Raw genomic sequence first — 25090 nt, 5'->3', positions numbered from 1 at the left:
CCGGTAATGATGTACTGGCGCTCGTTGTATATGTGTGTATGCAATGTATTTTTCCCCTCGGGGCCTGCCGTAGATAAGAATGGGTCAATTGCTGCACTAAACACACTGTAATTAATCATGCAAATATACTTTTATATTGCTCTTTTTTCTTCTCCTCTGTCCTTTTCTTCTTTCTATTTTCGGCACCAGAGGGATATGTCCTTTTTTGTGACATAGCTTAACATTACCGTGACTATGCGCAGTTGCGCACGAATTGTCTATGCACGCGGAAGTGTCTAGATTATGCGCATGACTTATATAAAGTCTCTGCTTAAACGCTGGCAGACACAGCAGCAGTTGTAGGCAGATAACATTGATCATGAAATTCAATTTTCTTTTCTCGATTTATTCATTCATTCATTCATGTCACTTGTTTAAGTCATCTAAAAAATATATTTTTCGATTTTTCGACTCGATTGGCAGCCGCTTAGTTAGTTCGCTTATGCCTCGGGCCGGCCCTGGTGACTTGACTGGAGCACTGAATCACAGAGCTAGCACAAACATCCACATCGCTATGATCAGATGCTTTATTAAATGCTGTTTTCTCACCGCTGTCAGTTTTGATGTGTTCCTTTTGCTATTAAGAGGAAAGCACAGCACATATTTACATATTCATCTAAACGTCGCTTTCAACAGGCTGGACGGTGTGGGGATGTTTGCTGACAGCATATCACTGCAAAGGTATTTCAAACTTCTTTTTACCCATAAGCGAATAATGCAAAAATACTTTGCCGTGAGGATATTTGGGGCCTTTAGATGTGTTTCTCGACAACTCTGAGAACACAGAAATTAGAGATATTAAAATCTGAGTTATGTTTGTATGCCTGCACCTAAATACAACAGGAAGTTAGTTAATTAATGTTTAAAGCGCTCCTCTTTTTAAACCCAGGGACACTGTCCGCTAACCGCGAGTGCTTGATTGTTTCCATGCCATATTTTGCCGTCAGATCCTAGGCAGCTTTGAGGCACCCATCGCTCAGCAAGGACTGTTCCAGCTGCCATTCTTCTCATTCCTCAGCAGAATGAATGGCTTCCCTACACAACGTTACCCGTGCCGAGCTGGCTCTTTCATCTCTCTGAAGCCCTCTCGTCGTGATGCACTACGTGAGTACACATATGAGGCACAGCTGAAACGCGGCCCTGCAGAAGACTGATGAGGTTTCCACCTTGGCGTGATGGAGCTCAATATGGTCTTTGCTGCAAGCTGAGCTGATATGAGCTTGTGTGCGGGCTGATATGGTTTGTTTCAGATGAGTAGTGGTCTCAGGGAACTCAAATAGGATTCGAATGGCACCGAGTAATAGTTGTTTTGGAAATTTAGTAGTTGGATTCTGTATAAGGAGATAGAGTAGATAGAAGACGAGAGCAAAAATTCCTGTGTGAATTCCTATTGACATCAATAAATTTTGCCTGCGGAATTTCAATAATTCAGACAGCAGAGTTTCAGTTGATAAGAAAATACTTTGAAAATGGCCACGATCAGGTATTGCCATTACCTTTTTTTTTTCTCACCAGTCAAAATTTTCACATCGATACCACAGGGAAAAACTCCAATATAGATGTTTTTAATATTATTATTTAGTATCAGGTATATTATTCTGCTGTCACTTTAAGACCTGACACATGCATCCATTAAACTTTTACAAGTGTGTTTTATTTCTCAACTGTTTATGTTCACTTAAAACATAACAGACTGTGTTCATGCGGATACTTGCCAACCGGACAATAACTCAATTCAGTACTGAGAGGCAGCTTTATGTGCGCGTACATTGGGTGTGAGCATAAAATATGCGGGAATGAGTATAATTATGCGCAATACACGCAATCCCACACCAAAATTCAAGCCTTGTAACCAACAATATTCATCCGGAGCAAATTAAGTGAGGAGAGGTGTGTGTAGTTTGTGTGTAACTCGCTGTCGTAGAGATGAGAGAGAGTGAGAGCGAGAAATTGATATTTTTGACAACTACATTGCACTCAGTTTGTTATTTTTCAGATGTCATTTTAAAAGACTACAGTTGGAAAATACATATATTATATATACAATTCAACCTGCCAAAGTGGCTAGTAGGAATGGCTGCGTTACACGCTGCTGCTGAAATCCACCAACATTTGGTGGGTAGGCGGGTGTCAATGTCATGCCCTGCCCTGGGCCCACAATTATAACTTAGATACTGTTCAGATGTTATGCCTTTAATGTTGTGGAAATATTCCCCATGCTATCACAAATTGAAATTATTCAAGCTGAAGTTAGAAATTGCTGTATCATGACAACACTTCTCTACTGCACATCCCATTCATCCAGAGCAGGTAGTTTAACTTCATAATTCTCATAAAAGTAGTTCTGAAACACTACATTTTCTTGTCTGAGGCAGTATCTAGATTATAGAGTAAGATGTGCTCATCTACTTAAAGAGCTTAATGGAAATAAGCATGACACAACATCTACTTTCAGCCTTGATGTGTAAGAGGAATAATACAAGAATCCCAAGGGGCTACTTAAGACATAGTATTTGACTGGCTGGTGTAACATACTCTCATTCAGCAGGATGGCAACCATTGAAACTATGGGTTATAAATCACCTACTTTCAGCTGTCTTCAAAACTCTGATTGACGTCTTAGTGAGCAAATCATTTTCCAAAGAACATGTCTGGTCTCATTCTGTAGAGCATGAGGGACACAATTGGACTCATGCGGAGACCTGACAATGGAACCAAATCACACCAGCCCACTTTGACCCCAAAGGATGCTGTATTCTTGTAAAAAAAAAATGACACATGGCAGCAACACTACTCAAAACCCAGCAGAAAAGGTTAACATAGCTGGTTGCCTGTAACAAGTTAGGTGTGATTGGCTTGTGGGATGCTGAGCCACAGACAACTGGCTTGTTGAAATATTTAAACTAGTTAGTTAACCAGCAAGACTACATTGTTTGACCGACCTTTCAAAAATACCTGCAGGTCAGGTTTATGAAAATGCTATCATTAATAATCTAGAGCTCACAAAGCATATGTGCTCTGCATAAATGTTAAAGATGCTACGAAGATGGACAAGAAGCTACAGCAGAGGTGGTCCACACTTACGTGCTGCCACTGGTCTCGGATGAGTGGTCGGTAACGAAGGAAGTACTTCAGTGGGAAGGTCTCCACATCGGGCCACGTAGTGGGACTGTTCCAGGTCACCTCTAGTCTTCGTGCATTGTTGGCTATGGGTTTGGCAACCACCTTCTCAGGAGGGTCAGGTTTCACTGTTGGACCAAAGAGACGTCGATGTAAGCTCATGACCTATCAAAGGTATCATATTTTAAAGGAATAAATCCCCTCAAATTAATTCTGTCATCAGAATTTCATTTCTTTCTTCTGTGGAACACAGATAGAGAAAAGTTCTCAAATCGTATTCACACATGGTCGTATTCTAATGAGTCACATAAAAACTTGTCTCACCAAGTTTGATGTAAATTGACACCAAATGGGACCAAATGTTTTTGGGGCATCTCGTAACAGAATTAGTTTGAAAATGCAAAAATGTATTTTATCCTTTTTCTCACACAATGATATGGTTTACTGCAAGAAACTACAGCTGAATAGGACACACATTTTAACTAATAGATTTCACCCTAGTTGATTAATCACAGTACTTTAAGACATTTTTTTTTTAAATATTGTTAAAGTATGCCAATTATCTAATTAAATATGCATTCATTTGCATATATCTCCAGAACAAAAATATGTAAAGCCAGGTTTAAAATGATTGCTTCATTTTTTGTTTACATGATAGGGTTTTTTTTTTTTTTCCAGAGGGGATTTTGGATTTCTCTTTTTATCAGGAAAACTTGTCAAAATCAAGAAGAAAAAAAAGAACAAAATCACAATGTTCTTAGGAACAACATTTTATATAAACCAGGTGAATCATATGAATAAAACCCTGTCTGAAAACCTCCAGAATATGTATTGTGTCTTGGCTTATGAGTATCTGGAAAACTTTTCATTTATTTTTAAGGTACTTTGTCTTTTTTAAGCTTGACAGCCCTTATGTGTTCATTATGGAAAAGAACAGCTTGAACATTGTGCTACATTTCTCATTTATTGTCTCCTAGAAGTCATATAAGTTAAATAAATCATATAGGTTTGGCAATGTCATGAGAGTAAGAAAAGTTGTGAACTATTCATTTAACGTAGTTTGGAAGAGTGAAACTGCCTCAAATGTTGAGATGCTAATGGTAAATGAGCTTTGACGAGGATCAATACAACTAGAACACATTTTTAATGGCTAAACAGAAGGAAGCATTCATGATGAATGCCACTAACAAAACACTACAATGGAAAAAGAGTTGAATGATGAATAGTGTTGAGATTTCCTCTTTATGATCCCCAGCTCGTCCCTCTGAGCAGAAAATCAGTTTGACATAACACACACGTCTTTTAAAGAAGCCACACTGTGACATTTCTCGAGATGTCTTTTGAGCGAAGGCGTCCCCTGAATATCAGGAGATCCTGAGGTTTATGGGAAATAAGCAGAGAGCAACAGAGTGGCCTTTCTCTTCTTCTCAAGCTGCGGCGTCCAAGGATCATTCTGTTTGCACTGCGGTTTTAGCTTCACTCACACACAAACACATACACACAAGGACAAAGAGATGTTTCTGAGCCCCGTTCCCTTTACTATTCATAGCAGACACAAAGTGGGTTCAGGATTTATAGCTCAGGCCTTGACCTGGCTTGAGCGAAACACTCTTTACGACTTTCAAACACTGTTGATGTTGTGTAGATGTCAGCTATTCGGATGCAAAAAATTTTTTTACGTCTTGGCATGCTAAGAGGGAGGGCTAGACTGCAAAAATTCATTTTCTTAATCAGTAATCTTTTCCCCCCGTGAAATATATAAACATCCTGTAGACAAGATAAATTGCTCACTTTAGAAGCAAATATTCTTTCTTATTTTTTTACCTTGTTTTAAGCATAAATCCTCAATAAAATCTTTATTTTAATAGATTATATTTTTGCTTGAAACAAGGAAAAATAACTTAACAATGGGGTAGGAAAAATAAGTCATATATATCATGCATTTCAATATTTCTAATAGAAAAAAAAAATCATTGCAAAAATAATTTTCTTAATCAGTATTGTTGTGCGTAGCTGAAAAATAAACTGCATTGCATTTAGTTCTCATGTACTTTGTAGTTGTGGTCCAAATGTAATGGTCTGCATGTTTTAGTTCCGTTGTAAGGCAATTTATTTCTTTGATACTTTCATCAGTATGTTCCCTACCTGTCACTGAAATGTATACTAATCATAAGTTGCTTTTTCAAATGAAATCAAATCGCTTTGGCATATGAAATGCATTCCATTTTCCATAAAATATACACTAGAACCAGCGGGAAAATATTTTCGGTGTCAATTCAGTGATCCAGACGGCATTAGCATTTTTATTACTATCAAGCACACATGTAGCCATGCATGTAAGTATTCTATTTAGTTGCCAGAAGCCACTTTAACAAACACCACCAACAAACAACCAATATATCAGAGATATTTTCTTCTGTTGGTCTGCATTGGTGTTGTTCTTTCAGTAAAGGAGGTGATTGTAGGTTACCAGAGTGTGGGAAATTTGAGCTAGAGGTTTTGGACAGGTCTGTTTGCTCATCACCAGTAAATCATCCAAGGTTAATAACAAACAGGAATTTTCTAAACAACTCTGGGTATGATTTTGTTTAAGCATTTTAATCAAAACAACTTGAAAATGACTTCATGATGGCGTTCTGTTGGTTAAACGACACACAACATTTCCTGTGTTTACATTGAAGCTAAAAGGATGCTAAACTAGTAATATAAACTGTACCTATTGAAGACTCCTCAAAGCTGACAGTGGTGGAAGCTCGACCCAGCGAGTTCACTGCTGTAACGTTGACCCGGTAAGGATAGCTGGAGAAAAGTTCTGGAAACTTCACATGACACCTGTTCTTATGAACTTCATCCCTCGTCACCTCCAAGGGCCTCTGGTTGTGTCTGAAATTTTATAAAGAAAATGTCATCTTCTAAAACAGTCTTGGTTTGGTCAGTAAAAGACAACATATTTAAAAAATTTTGGGTAAACTAGTCCTTTAAAGGGATAGTTCAGCCAAAATGTTTAATTCTGTCATATACTTACCCACTAGTTGTTCTAAACCTGCATGAAATTCTTTCTTCTGTTGAACATAAACAAAGATGTTTTGAAGAATATGGGTAACCAGTGGGGTCCCCACTGACTTCCATAGTATACTTTGTGTATATATATACTAGAAATGGTTTAGTTACCCACATTCTTCAAAATATATTCTTTTGTGTTTAGCACAAGAAATAAATTAATATAGGTTTAGAACAACTTGAGGGTGAATAAACGATGACAGAATTTTCAGTTTGAGCTATCCCTTTAACAGCAACACTAAGTTATTGTTGTATGGAATAAATGTCCATAATTCCAGAAGAAACAAACATTATTAATCCAATTTGATGTTTCGCAGTGGTACCGCATGGCACAAGAACAGCAGACATGTTAAATTAGGCACTGCCATTTGCTTGCCCCCAGGGTACCGTCTGGGCAGAGGCCTTGTAGCTGACCTTTAAACCTCCTGATATCAGCTCTGCATGTGCATTGCAAAAATCATTTATTGGGTTTTGATGAATCTTTATTGAGGTTATACTTCGCAAACCTTGCAGCCTATTTTATACATAAATCAGTTGTCATGTAGATCATGCCTAGTCCTGACATTATGTTCTTGTATAATGACTTAAACTGCACACTTTATGAGACTTAATGGATCATTAAGTTGTTATTAACAGAGGTGAAACAAGGTCAATGCTATTTGATTAAAGTAAACTTTAGTCAACCACTTAGTTCTTTTGGATGAGTGGGTATTTATATTTAATATATTTTATTAAAATCCGACACAGCCACTGAAAACAATTCATTTTTTGTGTTTTGAATGATTCATTTCTCAGCTCAACAAGATATTTCTTTGTACATGTGTTATAAATTAAAGTTTTGAGTAATATTAATTTACAAGGTACTTACTGTAAGGTTAGGGTTAGGATTCCTAACTTAAGAATAGGGTTTGGTTTAAGGTCAGTTGCATGTAATTATGTATAATTAATTGTTATTACAAGTAACTATAAGTGGAGGACATTGTAAAATAAATTGTTACTAAAGTATTTTGAGTGAATGTGCAATTTATTTTAAAAAGTAATGTATTCCTTGCTGAAGTATTAGAAAAAAAAAATCTTTCTGACCCCAAACTTTTGAACTGTAGTGTATTTTTTCCATGCTCAGAAATGTAAATATGTGATGCGCTTTGGGAAAACCCATCACATGGTGAAAGTTTACCTAGTGCAGGTTTTGATACCATATTTGGCTTCAAGCCCTTTCGAAATCGGTTTTTATTTCTTTCATCGTTTGTCGGTAACAAAAGTTATGGTTAACTGAAGTCGGTTGATCGGTATTATTTTCAGGAACGTAATTTTGAGAAAAACCGGTTTAATTAACTGTCACGTCCTGATAGCGGAAAGATTGGCGCTTCTTTTTTAATTGCCTTTTTTTCGTATCACATATTTTAGTAATCATCATAGATTAGGTATCATTCGAAAGCTTACGAATTCAAAATTCATCCCGTGAAAACCGTTTTGACTCTGTGAAAACCGCTTCAGACTCTGTTGTTCTCTTGTGCTCCGCATCTCACGATAACGTCGGATAAAAAAATAAAAATTAAAAAATAAATAAAAAACCTTGTGAGCTATTGTAATTTACGCAGGACTGGTGGGAAGTGCGCATTGATATACCTTTATTCTAGATGTTATGTGGTTTATTTTGATTGGTGAACTGTCTTTGAAGTGTTAAGAGAAGGAGCGCTACAGTATGGGGGATTTTTTTTCGCACCTCCGTCGTGCATATTCTTAATGAGAAAGACACAGTCTTTTCAGCTTGCGACTATAAATCGCTATATTTCTGGACTAAACTAGTGAATTTTGCCAAGATATATTCAAAGATGATAGACAAGATGCTATAGAATAATAATTTAATGAAAACCCAATTTAAAACGGGTTTTCCCAGATCGGATCACATATATTCCATTAAAACTGAAATGATTTTCTTGTGGTGAGACTATTGAAAATGTTGGCAGGGCAGGTACAAATCTAAACAATTGGCTAAACTATAAAAAAAAAAAAACAATTGGCTTAACTATTAAAAAAAAAAACTGCAACACTATAATAAAATGTTTAATTAGCGTATTAACTTTCATTTTAAATTTTGCTGTAATGAATATTTTATCCATTGCAGTACTAAGCTTACATTACCTGTTATTCCCATGGTCACTGTGATTTTGCTATATTGTCAAATGTATTCCTAACCCTAAAACTTAACTCTACTCATAACTTATCCCTAAAGTATCAGACGTGCACATGGTTGAATGGGCATAAATATGGAAATATGTTAATAAGATTCCGATGAATTCCCTTAAATAATTGAATTCATATATTTAGCCATTTAAAACTAAGATTAGTAATCTCATTAGATATAGTAAGTAGTGCATAAAGTGTAGATTCAGAAGATTCCCATTTGGATAAAGCTGCCTTATGGTTGTCCGGACAGATGTGGACAGAAGGAAAGAGAGAGAAAGGGGTTGAGAGAAAGAGAACTGGAGCTGTGCAGCGTTATCCGCAGGGGCTTTCAGTTGAGAGTCCACTTATACTGCCTTGAGTTCCAGCTCTCAGACAGCCCTAATCAGCTCTCAGCAGACAGTGTCTGACCGCATAGATCACTGATTCAGATGAGCTCAATGCGTCTCAAAGCCTCTGCCGTACACGAGAGGGCATGACATGACAGACGGAGCGAGAGGCAAGCAGAAGGAAGTTGGGGCAGATCGGGAAGCGAGGGTTGACAGATGGAGTTGCAAATAAATGGAAAGACAGTCAAGAAAATATCTTACTGGACATTGACTTCGAAATCCGTAGGTATGTACGTCGGATGCTGAAGGTGCCAACTGCAGTAGAAGCCTTTGGGGTAGGTGTTTGATCGACACGTAACCTGCGGTTCCTTTGGAAGAACTGTGAAAAAAGCAGAAGAGGGGAAATGTAATAACCTTGTCAGCTACAACACCTTCAGAAAACCATCAGCGGCCCAAAATACAAGTCCCAGGAGGCTTTCACGATGTCCCCTGCTCCTTTGGCTGAGTAACCCCATGAACCTCCCCCATTCCTAGCATCAAGTGGGAAAGGAAATGTAATAACCGCCCATGCCCTCCTTCCAGATTAGGGTCCTTTCTTACATCGCCACTGGACCGTGCCTACCACTGCAAGAATTGAAACTGATGACTTGAACTGGTTGCCAGGGTTACGCATACTATTACCCCTTCCCATGTGTTCCTGTATGTGAAATTGAGAGTGATTTAAGCTCAGTTGGCTGCCGAGCGCCACCTTCTCCTTCCTCATCTCCATTGGCCCCTGGGGGCCTGACAAACTAGAGCCCAGAAAAAACAAAACCGCTTCTAAGGCTCACCTCTGGGCTTCCCTTTGAGCTTTGATTGTGCTAAACATTGCACTAAGCTGTCAGGTCACACAGGTTCTTTCCTTACGTGATTGCGATGAGGCTGGCTTTGAGATTTCTGATAGCGATTTCTGCTGCGGATCCTTGTATCTGTGCCCTAATGGGAACTTGCAGACGTCTTAAGGCCTAATATAAAAGGCACTGACTGAAGAACATTTGAAAGAGCTTTTTCTGTGCAATCTTATTAGTGGTGCTTGCTAAAGTGCGATAACTTACATTTGGACCTTTGTCCTTTTTTGTGTAACAGACATGCATGTTACCTCAAATTATATAAGATAATCAACTTGGCGGATGATAAAATGGACAAAAATATCCAGCAAATTTATCTGTACATTGAAGGAGGAACCCAAATAAGGACACTAGAATATAATGATAGAATTGAGTGTGGGCTCTTTCGATTTAGACCAATCAGCAACCACATTGTAACAGTCTACCAACCACACCCAATAGATTGTCACCACTTTTTTTTTTTTTTTAAACAAGTGAAATACAAATGAAGAAAATCCACCAATGCTACAAGACAAATTACACTTGCATTCTAGACAGAAAACAAGCCTTAACATCAGTTTTTCTCCTTAGGCAAATAAATCATGTTTAGATATCTTTACTATAAAACAAGATTAAAAAAACATTGTTTACTGAAGTTTACAAACAATTACAAATTACATAACCCATCCTTCAATAACCTCTCAATTGACCCTTTCACATTTTTTCTTTGTCAAATATATTCTATTGGGTCCCACTTTATATTAAGTGGCTTTAAGTACTATGTACTTACATTGAAATTAATAATTTGATACAATGTAGTGTGCATACATGTTTTACATTGTACTTATATTTTGAAAATACCTGAAAGTAATTACAGCTGTAATAAATGTAACTACATTTGTAATTACACAGTTGACCCTTCCCTTACATCTTAACCCACCCTTAAACCTACCCATACCACTACACCAGCCCCTAACCTTACCCGTATCAAACCTCAATAGCAGCAAAAGTGTTTTACAATACAACATGAACACAAGTACATTGTACTTATTTTTTGATGTAAGTAAAAAGTACTTAAAGCCACTTAATATAAAGGGGGACCCTTGGGGGAAACAGCTTGTCCAATTCATTAGTCCGCAATGAAGATTCAATTGCCAATTGAGTTTTACACTTTTAAGTAAACCAGAATATTGATCAAAAAAAAAAAATCACAACCCACACATTAACAGACTGGTGTTACATAGTTCACTGCTAGACTAAAATATCAACAAGAAGATGCTGAAAATGATCTGTGTGGGAAAACATAGTAGCACACTTGTTAGAGGAGAGGAGGGGTCCAGAGCATGATGTGTTTGACCTGACATTCCAACCATGAGCTGCTAGCTCAGTTTCTCAGTTTCTCCTTAGGAAGTGCATTCCTCCATAGAGTTCAGCCTGCAGGAGGCCTTCCTCACCTTCAGGACAAATGGGCACACTGACAGCTCACGGACCCTCATCCCTGCCTACTAAAAACACCAAAACCCTCCCCTTTCACTTCCCCACCCTTCCCAAAAGAAAGTGCATGGCCATCCGCACAGTGGAAGATCTCAAAGAGGTGAAAGCGGCAAAACAAAAGAAGGTTGCTTTTCTGAGAGAATTTGCAACCTAGCAACACTTCTATTGTTTCCTTTATGCTTTTTTCTTTTGTTTCCCCTGCTTTATGTAGGACAGAATGAATGTTGAATTGAAACAACAGACCATGCGCTTGTACACAACACATGGGTCTGTCATGATCCTGCCACAAGACTAGGAAAATTCAAGGACATGATGGCAGAATCATGACAGTTATTTCAAATGTCAGAGTTTGGAGGGTAAAACTCACAAAGAAAGGTCTCTGCTTTTTTCCACTGGAAAATTGAAATAAATGAAAAAATATGATTTTATGCTACTTTCTAAATTTTTAAGTATTTATTTATTTATTATGTATTTATTTTGTTTTACACCATGAAAAGATTGTCAAGAAATTTAAGCACATTTTCTCTCAAAATTATCCTTGTTGTAAAAAAAAATAAAAATAATAATTGTATTGCAGTAATGAATATCTTCTGGACACAATAATTTTTAACTTACAATCTGCACAGATTAAATTCGGAGTAAATTAACTCACAAACCAGTACTACTATGATGTATATTTACTTAATTGTAAATTATTTTTACTTTATTTTAAATTGTACTTAATATTATTTCATATTAATAATCAAGAAAATAATGTCACAATAATAAAAAAAGAAAAAATATATATTTATGCAAACACAATTTCTAACTATTGATCACATGGCTGGTTATGACCTGGCTATTTTCTTCCCAGTTTTTATGAGATTCACCTATTTTGTTTCCCGTGAATATTAAAAGCAAAAATGCTTTATGTAAAGTTGGAACTGCTTGCCTCATTATTGTTTGCCTCACATATGCTATAACCTCTGCATTGATAATGTGTATGATTGATTTAATGTGCATGACTGAGAAATTATTTTTCTTGTATTTCTCAGGCCCCTCCTTTGTATTTGAATTGCATTTGAATGCAAGAATGTGAAAAAACTAGGGTGGGATTAGCCCAAAATTCTTTTTTTCAACCTCTGTGATCTCAGTTTGTTCAGGAAGACCTCACTTTATGCAGCCATAAACCTTAAGAGTGCTGTCATATCATATACAGGCCGAGCAAATGATCTCTTCCAAACTCCTGGTACAAAAAGAGAAACTTCAGTATTATTTGGAATAAAAGCTGATAATTGCAGAAGTCAATGAAGAGGTGCAATTTAGCTGTCAGACGAAATACACTTACTGGTAAAAAAAATCTTTCTCTGCCTTCCGGAGTCCTGTTTTCCTATATTGATGCAATTTAAATGAAACAGACGAAAACATTTGCCTTTGACCTCGGCTGCTTATTCCTTAACCCCACTTTTAAATCCGAATCTTACTTGTCACTCAACGTGCTGAAAGCATCATGTGCGATTCTGACCAAGTCTACGACCCTAGACACATCAGGTAAACTCTTTCACACACTTAACAAATCCAGCTGGTCATACAAAATCCCAAAAGGAAAAGTTGTGCTATTGGCCCCCTGTATTGTCGGCTGTCTGCTCCCTTATCTGAGGCCATTAAAAGGCCAGCACAATGGAAGACATGGTTGCAGGGGTCACTTGACAAACGTCAAATCACCAGGCCACATGAAAGGCGAGCGAAAGAATCCCAGGCGACCACCGCTATCATCACTAACTGCTGATCTGTCAAAGCTGGCTCTGAGCCCCCCTCCATGACATGTCTGGAATGTGGGCTATGTGCTCGGCAATTGGAAGCAGCGGCAAAAGGAGTGTGGGGAGGGGCACAGGGGCTCGAGTTGCATGGAAGGCCTCTAACAGCAAAAAAAGTGGAGATCAGTCAAAGGAAACACCTAATGTTGTCTAGCCCAGCACCTAATGTGCCGTCAGACACAGTTGACAAGTTCATAATCTGGAAGCATTCTGTGGTTGTTTGAAAGCTTGCATAGGCATAATTATTTAATAAAAAACATGTTGTCTAATGCAGCTGCTTTTGCAGTGATACACGCCGCATTTTTAAATATTTGCTTTAAAACATGGGTGCTCTATAAAACACGTGACCTGTACAATCAACGTCATAGGAAACACTTGGGCCATGCAAGCATTTATACATAACTTTTAATATACATTCTTAAGAATATTATTTGCATATGCTATTACTGTATTATAAATATGTTATAAAACAGTTATTACTAAATCTTTAATTCATCTATGCATGTTACACCACACTGTTCAATAAAGTAAACTTTCTTCAATTGTTATTTTCATTTAACATGGATATTTGTTAATTTGGACTTATTTTTATTTTATTTTTTTTTGTTACTTTTTGTAGTATTTAAGTTGTATTTTAAATCGCATTATATTTCTATATTTTGGTTAACCTAAATTGAGCTTTTATTTTTGCATCTTGTCTAGAAGATCAGGATTTGGGGGGTGGGGTCTTCAAACAGGCAAAACCATCATCATAAATTAGTCACAGTGCTCGTCCTGTGCGGAAAGTGCCTCGCTGGCATCTTTTCAAGGAACAGCTTTGCTCCGTCTGTGCATGCATGCAAATTCATCTTATGCCTAGGATCCTAATCGAAAGTCCAATATAAAAAAAGCTCCATAAATCCTCGACAGAGGTGCATGAATCGGAGTGAGGGTCTATACTACTGCTATAGACCAGCCAAATGAATTGTTATCCCACAAGTGCCAATAAATCATCAATCTCCTATGAGTATGTACTGCATCAACTGAACGCTACCGGCAGGGTTTGTCTCAACCCAGAGCTGAGCAAATGGGAGAGGAAAAATCCAGTCAGCAATCTTTAGCAGAATAATTTCAAAGCATCACACAAGCAAAATCCACCATGATACAGTGACAGTAAATCTGAGAGTAATATACTGTGCAGTGTTAACCGTCTGTGGGGTTCACAATCTATTTAACAGTGAAAGCTGTAGAAAAAAACATGGTAGGCTATATACTTTGTTTAAAAAAAAAAGCCTGGTCTCAAAGGCTTTGTCAGGGTAGGTGCTGTTGTTTTCACTCAACGTGTGTTCGTTGAGGGTGGTCTAGTAATGTAAACCAGCTCACAACAGCTTCAAATCACTAGATTTAGACTATTTTCTTACCCATGAAAAGAAAATATTAGCATGACTTGTAGCTAACCGAAGCTATGAGTAGTAATTAACTAATACAGTTGCTACTGGTTAAATATATAACATCAAGCAATTAGTTTAATATGTAACAGTCCCCACAGCTTTTCAAACTGGTTGCTATAATTGTCTCTTGTTAACTGCTGAGCTGTGTGATGCTGCGGAAACCAACAGACAAACCTTTCCAGACCAATTGCAGCATTCCCAGAAATCACATCTGAGTCTACATTATCACCAGCCATCCCTTTTAGCCCTCTGTGACCAAAGCAACCAGTCTAATATTATATCCACTTCAGTAGAATTGCATTTTTGTTTTTAGAAAAAAATCCAAAATTCTCTAAGGTGAATTTCAAAGGTAGCAACACAAGTTGTACATATGCAGTGACTAGAGCAGAGACCATCTGTACAGGATGGAACACATGAATAATACTCTCAGTACTCTAAACCTCAAGGCAGTATTTTTATATTGAAACCATTAGCATGTGGTGGAAAAAAATAGCAGTTATGTTTCCACAGACCCTCTCCTGCATTGTCCCTTAACCACCCGATTATCATCTAGACAAAGGGAGGTTTGAGAGATTTTAATTTTAAGGACGTAAAAAGTTCTGGTCACTCCGGAGGGAATTCCTCAGATAGGGGTTGGAACTGTGAACTAGCACTAGAGTGAATCTCGATTTAGGATTAAGGAATACTTCACAGTGCAGTATTATAAAATGGACAAGTTGGAATTGACAAAGTGGACTACATTCTATGACCCCGTCTTTGCATTTTCAAGTCTTGGACACAAAATAAATTTCTGCCACTGAATTTTACCAGTCAGCATTTTAGACCAAAAAGTAAACATTTGTAATCATGGTCTACAGGTTCCTGGGTATCTCCTCTTCATATAGCATTAAGAAAACTTCTCAGACTGTGTGCTTCTTGAAAGGCAGTGCTGTTCAATCCTGTGATCAGAGGGCAACTTTCCTTTAGAGTCTTTAATACACCTACCTGGAAGTTTCTAGTGATCCTGAAGACCTAGATTAGTTGTTCAGGTGTGTTTAATTAAGATTAGTGCTCAACTCCCCTGAAAGGGGGCCCTCCATTAATAGGATTGGACACCCCTGCTTAAAGGGTTTGTTATATAACTTTCTTCTTTGGAACACAAAAGGAGAATTTATTGAGAATATCCTGGCCACAGAGGTATTATCGGGGCCGTCAGGCTTCAAAATTACCCATAGTGCAATGATATGTCTTCTGAAACCATACGATATGTCAAGAACAGACAGACATTTAAGATGTTATGCACTAAGAACCTTGGCATTCACTCTAGCTCTACTTTGTGTGTTTGTGTGAGCATTGTTCTTTTGAGTCAAATATTTTCAGTGAATCAATTAATCCAAACTTTTCAGTAGTCTGATTGATTTGTTCATGAATCAGACAGATATGGTTCTGATGATCACCTCACTGACAGCACACTGGATGGAAAGATTAACAGTGAAAAATAACTAAAATTTTAGCATGTTCATCACACAAAGTTATAATATAATATTGTATGATCATATGATAATAAGTATTGTTATGGTGATTTTGTGTCCTGAAACTTGAAGCTTGTGTCCACAGGCAATTCTTTTTGTCTCTTCCTTCCATTCAGTCACAAAGTTAAAGAACCCAATACTTGGACAGGGAGGACAGGGAGGAGGCGTAAGTCATCAAGGGGGAATTAGCCTCTGAAGTGGGTCATCATGAGGGGCTAATTTGACAGAAATGCCGGGAGGAAGACTGATGATCGCTGAGCATGTGGTTGAAAAACAAAGGGGGACGGCCTGATGGATGAAGGAGGGGTGGGAGAGGTAAATGGACTGCACTGGCAGACAACAGCATGGACAAAGTAAAGCCTGAACTGAGCAGTGTTTGGGTGGTCTTTGAGCCAAGGTGGACTTTCATGAGAAAAGTGTCTCTTCCTGGGATTTTTTTTTTTTAAGTTATATCTTAACAATACCCTGAAATCCAAGTGAAGTTAAATATCTCTTACTGTGTGTGTGTGTGTGTGTGTGTGTGTGTGTGTGTGTGTGTGTGTGTGTGTGTGTGTGTGTGTGTGTGTGTGTGTGTGTGTGTGTGTGTGTGTGTGTGTGTGTGTGTGTGCGTGTGTGTGTCAGTGATGCGCGGGTCAATGTATAAACAACTCGCACCCGACCGACGTTTTCAACTAGCCGCCCGCAACTCGGACAGCAAAAAAAAAGAAGAAAATATTGTACCTGACCCGCTTCCTGACCCGCATTTTTTTTTTAAGTAGTGAGTGTTGTGCAAGTTACTTCCAAACTGTAATTACATTACTTGTTAGCCCACTGTTATTTAAAAGTAATTCATTACCTTACAATATTACTGTCTAATGCAATGCGTTACATTATCCTGTATTACTTTTGAGTTACTTTCACCAAAATAGATATACAGTAGTAGAACTTAACATTCTAAAGCTGTAACGATATGCAATATCAAACACTCAAATCCACGAACTTGCAGAATCGCGACACACCCCTTCCAACTGCAAGAGTTATCCCTCCCGACCAGATCCAATGCTACAACATCTTTAAATTACTGTTAGTATTATTTGAATTTTAAAGTTAACATTATAAAATACGTAGACCTACACCACAAAACTAGTTGAGGATACATTATTTAAAATTGGGGAATTCCAGCGTATGGATGTGACATTTGCAGTCAAAACTTGAAATATAAATTCTCAGAAAATGCATTTAATAGCATACCAATATATTGAAACGTGTGTATCCATAGGCTACCCCTTAAAGGAGTCCAGACATTATAAAAATATCAGTCTACACATAGGTTTTATATTTAATATGAGGGAAATACACACGCATTCATGAATAACTGGCACGAAGATGACGCACAAGCTCAGTATGCCTGTTCTCGGTCAGTCAATAGCCGCGTGTGGTAACCGCGTCATGCGTGACAAAACAAATATTTAGGAGGCAAAATATTTTTTTGTAATTCTGTGAATTACACTGTGCAAATCAAAAGTAATACTACCCACCGGATGAAGAAGGGTTGGTTCTCCACAGAACATAAAATATTCTTTTTATTTTATTTTTCGTTTTCGCATTTATGAGGAAAAAACAATGTAAGGACGTGACAGTTCTCCGGACTTGACCTCTCTGAAGCGGCACTAAAATGGGCTACTGTTTTAAAACTTTCACCTCAAACAGAAGACACAAAGTCTTTCTTTAAAGTGAATTTTGATTTTTACTAATTGTATCTTAATTTTAATCAATGTTTCATCAACCAATTGCCTGGATTTAATAAATAAGAAGTAAATATAGCAGATAATAGACACGGAGGCGCCTGCGCGAGCGCGTCTCATAAATTAACCGAAACTCAGCATATAAGGTACTTCACAGACCTGAACAATATATTTCAATCTATATTGAAATGTCTACTTGTAAACGGAACAATTCAAAACAAAGGAAAACGGACTGCTCTCTGCTTAGCCTATATCTGTATGAAATGTGCATTTCTCTCTGGCGCATTCACTACTGCGAAGATCGCGAGCCAGCAACGTCAACTTCATCTTTATTAATAAATAAAAAAATGTCTCCTTGCTATATTTGACATATTCATAATCATTCATTGCTTTTGCCGGTTCTTTGTGACAGCTTTTAGGTGCTTTATCGACAGCGCCACCGCCACCCTTTGCCTACATCATGTTACGTTAACGCGTCACCACCGCATCAAAAACATGATTGTGTGATGAAAACATGAAAAATACCACCTAAACATAGCCTAACTGTTTAGAAAGAAAACACAGAACAAATAGAGTAGCCTAATGTGCATACGTCTCGCGAAATGTACAGTCGTCTTCATGCCATCTTCACCCATTAGCCGCTTTTCCACTGGCCAGCGCGAGCACAGAGGCCGAAATCATGCCTCACGGCACTCCTGAATAATCGCTATACAAATATATCAGACGCTGCCCTTCGACACCACACGCGGCTATTGACTGACCACGAACAGGCATACTGAGCTCGTGCGTCATCTTCGTGCCAGTTATTCAGCCAATAAAGTGTAGGCCTATGTATTTCATAGAACATTGTGTCTATATAGTACTAGGCTATATAAATTGCAAAGGTTTAATTGGAATCTTTATTTAAAACGACCCGACCGACCGCGACCCGAATATCATTAAAAATATTTTTGGATGACTCGTTACCGCGGGTAACCGCGGGTGACCGCAGGCACCCGCTCATTTTGGATCAACCCGCACATCACTGGTGTGTGTGTGTTTTGTAGAGTTCAGTCATTATCATGCATGCCTTACTGGGAAACAAGAGTGTTTGCATTTGTAATAGATTGGTCTTGACAGGGGTTTTATTAATCAAGAGCACTGAGGAATGTCTTTGCACTTACTCAAAATTATTAGTCAAAAGCCAAAAAAACAAAACAAAAAAAAACTATTGCATATCATCTGAAACAGGATAGTTAACACGAATGAGAACCTCTAACATTCTCTAATTGGTAATAAGGGCCTCTTTAAAACTAGAGTGAAATGTGCAATTACCAAAATATGAAATATGCATTAAACAAACTAGCTAAAGAAATATATATTAAAGTAAAAAAAAACATAAAACCAACATAAAAAAAGTTAATCTCCTAGACTGGCCAATTTGATTGTCAGCAAGTCTAGCTCAACTCCCAAACTGGTTAAATTTGTGTTCAACTGGTTTTGCTTGCTGGTCAGCTGGTCTGCCTGGCAATTGACAAAAACAATCAAACTGACTGGCCTAACCCGCTTGATCAGAATGGGAGAGCTAAGACATGTATGTATGTATGTATGTATATATATATATATATATATATATATATATATATATTAGGATAGAGGTAAGCATCAGGCTATAGCTCACAGACCATATCATCTCAAATGTCTCACAGCTCTCCAATTAGTCAAGGATTATCTAGCAGTGAGGATGGATAGACCTCAATGAAACATCAAGCTGTTCAAAAAATCCAATATTCCCTCTCAATCCCTCAGAACAGTGCTTCAGTTTCCCTTTTTTTATGAATGTGTGCGAACAGCTGGGAAGTTTGGTCCAGTCTACAGTAGGGTGGGTAATAGTGGACGGCAAGTCTAATATTCCAAGGAAAGCCAGGGGATAAATGGTGTTCATTGTGTGGAAGGAGCTCCCTGTCATTTCACAGTCATGCTAATGGCTCTAATCTGACAGTGGGCTCTGGTAGTTGGCTCTTTGCTCCTTGCCTTTTCCTGACGTCCCCCCTCTACCTCCAGCCCCTTCACATTCCTGTCCCCCATGTCATCCGCCAGGAACGGGCGGCATTACATGCCTGTTTGTTCCCTTTGTCATACAGCCTTCTCCTGCTATTAGGGTTTGGGTTAGGAGGGGCAGTGGTTTGGGGGTTAAAGACTGAGAAAACGGGTGTTATGAGGGGGAGGATGTTGGGTTTCTGCCTGAGACCACTAAGCTCAAACACTGGCCCACATTCACTCTACCCCTGCTGATCACTAGCCATTGTTTCTGATCAGTCAGGAATTTGCTCATGCAAAGCCTTCTTTGACTGAAAACCGCAGACCGTTGGGTTTGATCCACTGAAAATGACAGCAGAGATTTTGCTTAGACTCAATCTGGCTTTAGGGCAATAAACCTACAGATTTTAGCCTCCTAGATCTACCCTAGGCACCTGCAGATGTGTACAGTGTGGCTGTAGCCTCCTTATTATACGAGCAGACTGAGCAATTGAGCTGAAAATTGGTACACCAAGACAATTTAAAGCCATGTGGGTCGAGCAGGGATGAGAGTGAATCAGCTTAAAATACCAAGGTAATCTACTCTGACAGGCCCAAAAGCAATTGGAATTTAACAGCACATGGGTGCTTCAGAAACCCATGGGTATGCAGGATTGTTTTCATCCTGTTTTGGCCCATCAGTCCGCTAGATAATGGAGAAGGTTGCTAAGAGAGTTTAAGATGTATCTTCAGTGAGGTGAGGTGAAGTAATGGCTTCTAATATGCGCGCAAGAAAAGTAATTTGGCCAAAAAAAAAAAAAAAACACCCAACGACACATTGGTATTTGTAGACGGCTCAGTTCCTGTCTGGCAAATTTAATCACGGCACAAAGTTTGTCTCGGGACTTACCACTCAGTGTTTAATTAGTAACTGTTAAAAGTTAAAAGTTTAAACCAGGGATTAGAAGTCCTAGTGAGAGGATTAGTCCAAAATACCAGTCTGGGTTTGGAAATAGATTCAAGGCTTTAAATGCATGGTAGAGTTCATCTCGTTGTGGAAAAAGAAACCCAGAAAGGTGTCATTATAGGCAATAATTTAAGGATGGGCGGTTCTTACGAATGTTGATGAGCAAATGGATTGTAAACCTCACAGTTGTGTTTGTGAGGCAGATTCCAGACACAAGCAATGCCTGACAGCTTAATTTATCAGTCTGTAGATGGACACTTCTCCCCAAAGACGGAATGCCTTGATTTCACTCAGAATTTTAATAGGTCTGACTGCTCCAGGGCTTCTGACCTGTGGGATAAAGATTCTATTACTACAAGGGCAACCCCAGAGTTGTGGTTTGCCTCAGAAAGACGGCTTCAGCCAAGAAACACTTGCCAAATGAATGGTTAAAATACAAGGGTTAAAAAAATGGGTGGAAATAGTTCTAATGGGGGCAGCAGGAGCATAAAGTGCTCTCTAATTTCAGTCTAATTTTCTTTGAGAGGAAAATGACAGGTTAAGTTGAATGGTTCCCCTTAATATTTACCGTTTCTCCTGACATTTTCCTCTGCAGTGTTCTTGTGAAATATCAGGCAGATTAAAATTTTTGATGGGTAAGCCAAGAATCCCTGCAGGAATCACATCGGGGACTTAATTTCTGCACCGCAACGACGGCATAAATGATCCCTCTGCTTATAATTAGATAGCGGGACACTGTTGAAACTTTGGAACATGCTTGGGCCAAGTGAAAATTAGTCACAGTTCAACAGATGTCTGTAATTTCTGTAAAAAGGATATGAAGTTAAGTAAAGGTTTTCAAGCCAGCTTCAGACCCAATGTAAACATTCCCTCCCACAAAGGGCAAAAAGCGGAGGATGCTGTGCTTAGTCTACATTCTCGATTGCAAAGAATTCTGGGGTTCGTCCCAAATGACAAATCACACACTTAGCCCGGAGACAGTGGCCATTTGGGAATGTGTACCAGGGTTGCTTTGGGTCCTTCAGGCGTAAGAAAGAATGAATTCCATTGATTCACTGGACCATGAATGGACTTCAGAGAGTTGTACCCCCACCACAGTCGCCTTGCATCCAAACTTCCCTTTGAGTTAAGCATCCTCTCTTCCATGCACCTACAGTCCACTCAGAACACAGTTGCTGTTTTTGCAGGGATTTTGACAAGATGTCATTTTAAGACTAATGCATATGGAAATCAGTTTAAGTAAGCAAACAACTGATAACCACTAACATTATTGAATATGTTATGAAATAGTAATTTCTGAGCAGGGCTTAACACTCTTTTTGAACACAAGGCAGCCAACCACCAGTGACGTTCATAAGCTGAACATGAAATATAGGGAACATTATAAAGAAGTTAAGAATGGATTATGGCATCTTGTATCTGTATTCAAGGCATGTTATCCTCACAAATCAGGCATTCTATAGTGATGAGTTCAAGAGATTGCCGGAGATCTCAAGGAGGAGAGGATGTTTCAGTCCAAATGGTTGGTCAACACATACAGCATGCAACTGTACGGGAAGATATCTACAAAAAACAGAACAAATACAATAAATGCAATTTTTTTTAACACTGTTAATTGTGTAGCACCCTTGTGTAGCACTCTAGTGCGCATTAGTGTTATTTTTATATTTCATCGTGAACACTACAATTTTGTATCTGTTACATTTGGCAATAATGTTACTTGAAACTTTAATACCTGAAGTCAAACAGATGTATACAAGAACCACCACTAGCCATAAACGCTTAAATCAACAACGCATTGTCTTAAAACATGTGTTGCTCACATATTTCACTAAATCCACTGCAGTCAGCCTCGCCCCACACAAAGCTAAGGACTGTTTGGATCAGCAAGGCAGCATGCAATTTGGGACAAAATATGCAATTCTCATTAGGGTCTGGAGTTATGGGCAAGCCAGACCCAGAGTCCTCTGTCTCAATTAATGGCAACGACGTCCGCAATGAGAACAAATCACCTGGGTTCTCCAGACAGTCGGCTTCCATCTCCGAAGAGTCGGACAGATTCACTTGCAGACATCTGGTCCATTTACAAATTGGAAAATGCAATTTAAGGAAGAAAAAAAAAGAAACATCAAGAGAGAATTTTGTGCAGACTGAAGATTCTGCAGGAATCAAACTAAATTCCCCTCTGCACTTCTGTGTGTCTGGCCCATAAATAATAGTGTTTACCAGGAAGCAAGAGAGACAGTAGGAAACAATCTATAAAATGCAAGCTTGTTATTCTGAGCAAAATTTTGCTTCTTTTATTAAATGTTGCATTGCTATTTCAATTACCTTTTCCCCATGTAACAAAGCTCTTTTCAAAGAGTTGCCTTTAATCCTAGAGTAAATAAAAACAGCTATCCACATAAAGCTGGCCCATAAAGTTTTAAAATTAACGAGGCTCAGGAGAGAAGACTAAACCATCTGTAACATCATAATTTAAGTTTTATAGATTCACCCAATAAGGTTTTTATTCATGTAAATTTTTTTGAACCGCTAGGGTTCTTACTCTGAACATTATACAGGTAATAAAGAGAGAAATCTGTATGAATCTCAGTGTTCTGCAAAACACAAAAGTAAATATTTTGAAGGACATTTGGATCCAAACAACACATTCATTGTATGGAAAAAATACCATACATACCATACCATACCATACCATACGTTTTTCAAAATATATTTTGTGTTCAACAGACATACACGTTTGTGGATGAATGAACTATCAGTTACCATGAAATCCAAATCCACAATTCCCTTTTTTATGGAATGTTGCGGTGCTTATTATAAATGATTTATTCAGCCTACATTTTTTGTTTCTCATCTGTGAACCAGTTTAATTTAGATACAACAACAACAACAACAACAACCACAATTACTGTTTTTGTGGCAAATTTAATATGTAATAACTGTCAAACAAATGATAGAATTGCCTTAGAAATGTTAGTAGACTCAGATTATTGAGTTACATGCCCCATTGAAACTGATCTTTATTTTTTAGAACACTCACTACAACTGCTACAATTTCTAGTTATGTTGTCCTCAGGCTATGCACATTATTTCATTGATCTTTATTAGTCTAGAGGTTCTAAAAAGGTCAGACAAGGAAAAACTGGAGTTTTTCCAATCTTAAAATGTTGATTCTTGAATGATACAACTAGAAACAGATTCAGAGATGAGAATAACTCAGAAAATAGTTGTTTTAAGACACAATGCTTTATATTAGTTCTTGAACTAGATCACAAACGAAAAACAAAGGGCTTGCTTCCATTTCAGCCCAGTCGTGTCTCAGAAAGGATTGATTCATGTGGGGGATTACGTCGCTCCCCATAATGACGGTATGTAACAATTAATGGGATAAGGAGATTACAAAGCGCTCTTCCAATCTGCGCCCAGGGCCGTACCGCCTGTACTGTCTTTACACTTATCTGATGGCACAATCTCGTCGCTGTGTGCCCCTGTGTTTTAGCAACGTCTTATTCTGGGCAATAGGCGCCAGTCTTCGGGTACAAAAAAACTCAATGCAAACAGACAGCAAACAAGGGATAAGCAGTTCAGCAGAAATCATTGCTGCTGTTTGTATGACCTTAAATTCAATTCAATTCAATTCAATCCAAATTTATTTGTATAGCGCTTTTCACAATACACATTGTCTCAAAGCAGCTTTACAGAAAGTGCAAATCTTGGTTGATTTGACATATTCCTGGGACAAAAAAAACAAACAAACAAAAAAAACACGTGGAGTCAATGTAAGAGCAGCAATTACACATTCAATGGTAACAGATCATTGATATTGGGCCAGTTTACATTTCATTAGTGCAATAGCTAATCAGCTAATTAGGAGTTAATGATTATCAATATGATACAAGTAATTCCCAAATGTGTGAAGTTCAAATAATTGGACAGATGCAATAATAAAAGGTAGCATAATCAAGTATTTAGCTCTTGTACACCGACACAAATCCCATTAAGGACATGTATGTAGAAGTAAGTATTTCTGTTTATTTTTTTTATTTCCATTTACTTTTACACTCTTTTCCGGTGTCCACAAATCATGTGAAAGTTATTGGTTCCCTTTCGAGGGAACTCGAACTGCGTCGGTTACGACACTAGGGGAACGCCCTTCAGCGTAGCACGTCTGAATTTATGAATGAAATCGAATCCAATCGTATTGGTCAAGGTCAAGGTCAAGGTCAAGGAATCTTTATTAGTACCCGAGGGTAAAATTTAACCGTTGGTGTTGCGTGATGACGTAGCGTGTGACGGCATAAGCGGATGTATATAAAAGCACGCCGGCACACAGAAATGTAATCTTTTTGCTATTCAGCAAGCGCTCTGTGTTGAAACCGTGAGTCTAGTTTGGTGTTGTTTGTCTTTTCAAGCTTACTCATTATGGCAAGTGAACAGTTTAAGAAATATGTGTCCCCATGCCCACGCTATCTCACGGCTGGGGACACACGCTCAAACAGCTCTCGAGGGGGCTGCTTGCGCTCATTGTGAGTCTCTCTCAGTAAGAGTTCTGCGTTCTCGACT

The 25090-nt window shown here is 38.3% G+C and overlaps 1 protein-coding gene across 2 annotated transcripts in view; it reads right to left on the bottom strand.

The window, feature by feature from the left end:
- Positions 1-25090, bottom strand: part of cntfr (ciliary neurotrophic factor receptor) — a 208394-nt gene that overhangs the window by 48325 nt on the left and 134979 nt on the right. For both annotated transcript variants that reach the window (XM_077243269.1, XM_077243270.1), the window contains exons 4-6: positions 8997-9114; positions 5876-6042; positions 3124-3287 (exon numbers count right to left, since the gene is read on the bottom strand). In XM_077243269.1, the coding sequence (XP_077099384.1) occupies positions 3124-3287; positions 5876-6042; positions 8997-9114 (449 nt within the window). The remainder of the gene's footprint in view (positions 1-3123; positions 3288-5875; positions 6043-8996; positions 9115-25090) is intronic.

Source organism: Siphateles boraxobius, unplaced genomic scaffold, assembly GCF_051911475.1.
Source record: "Siphateles boraxobius isolate OS27281-9 unplaced genomic scaffold, OSU_SipBor_1 25, whole genome shotgun sequence".
In the NCBI taxonomy this organism is placed as follows: Eukaryota; Metazoa; Chordata; class Actinopteri; order Cypriniformes; family Leuciscidae; genus Siphateles; species Siphateles boraxobius.
This window is presented reverse-complemented; position numbering and strand designations above follow the sequence as displayed.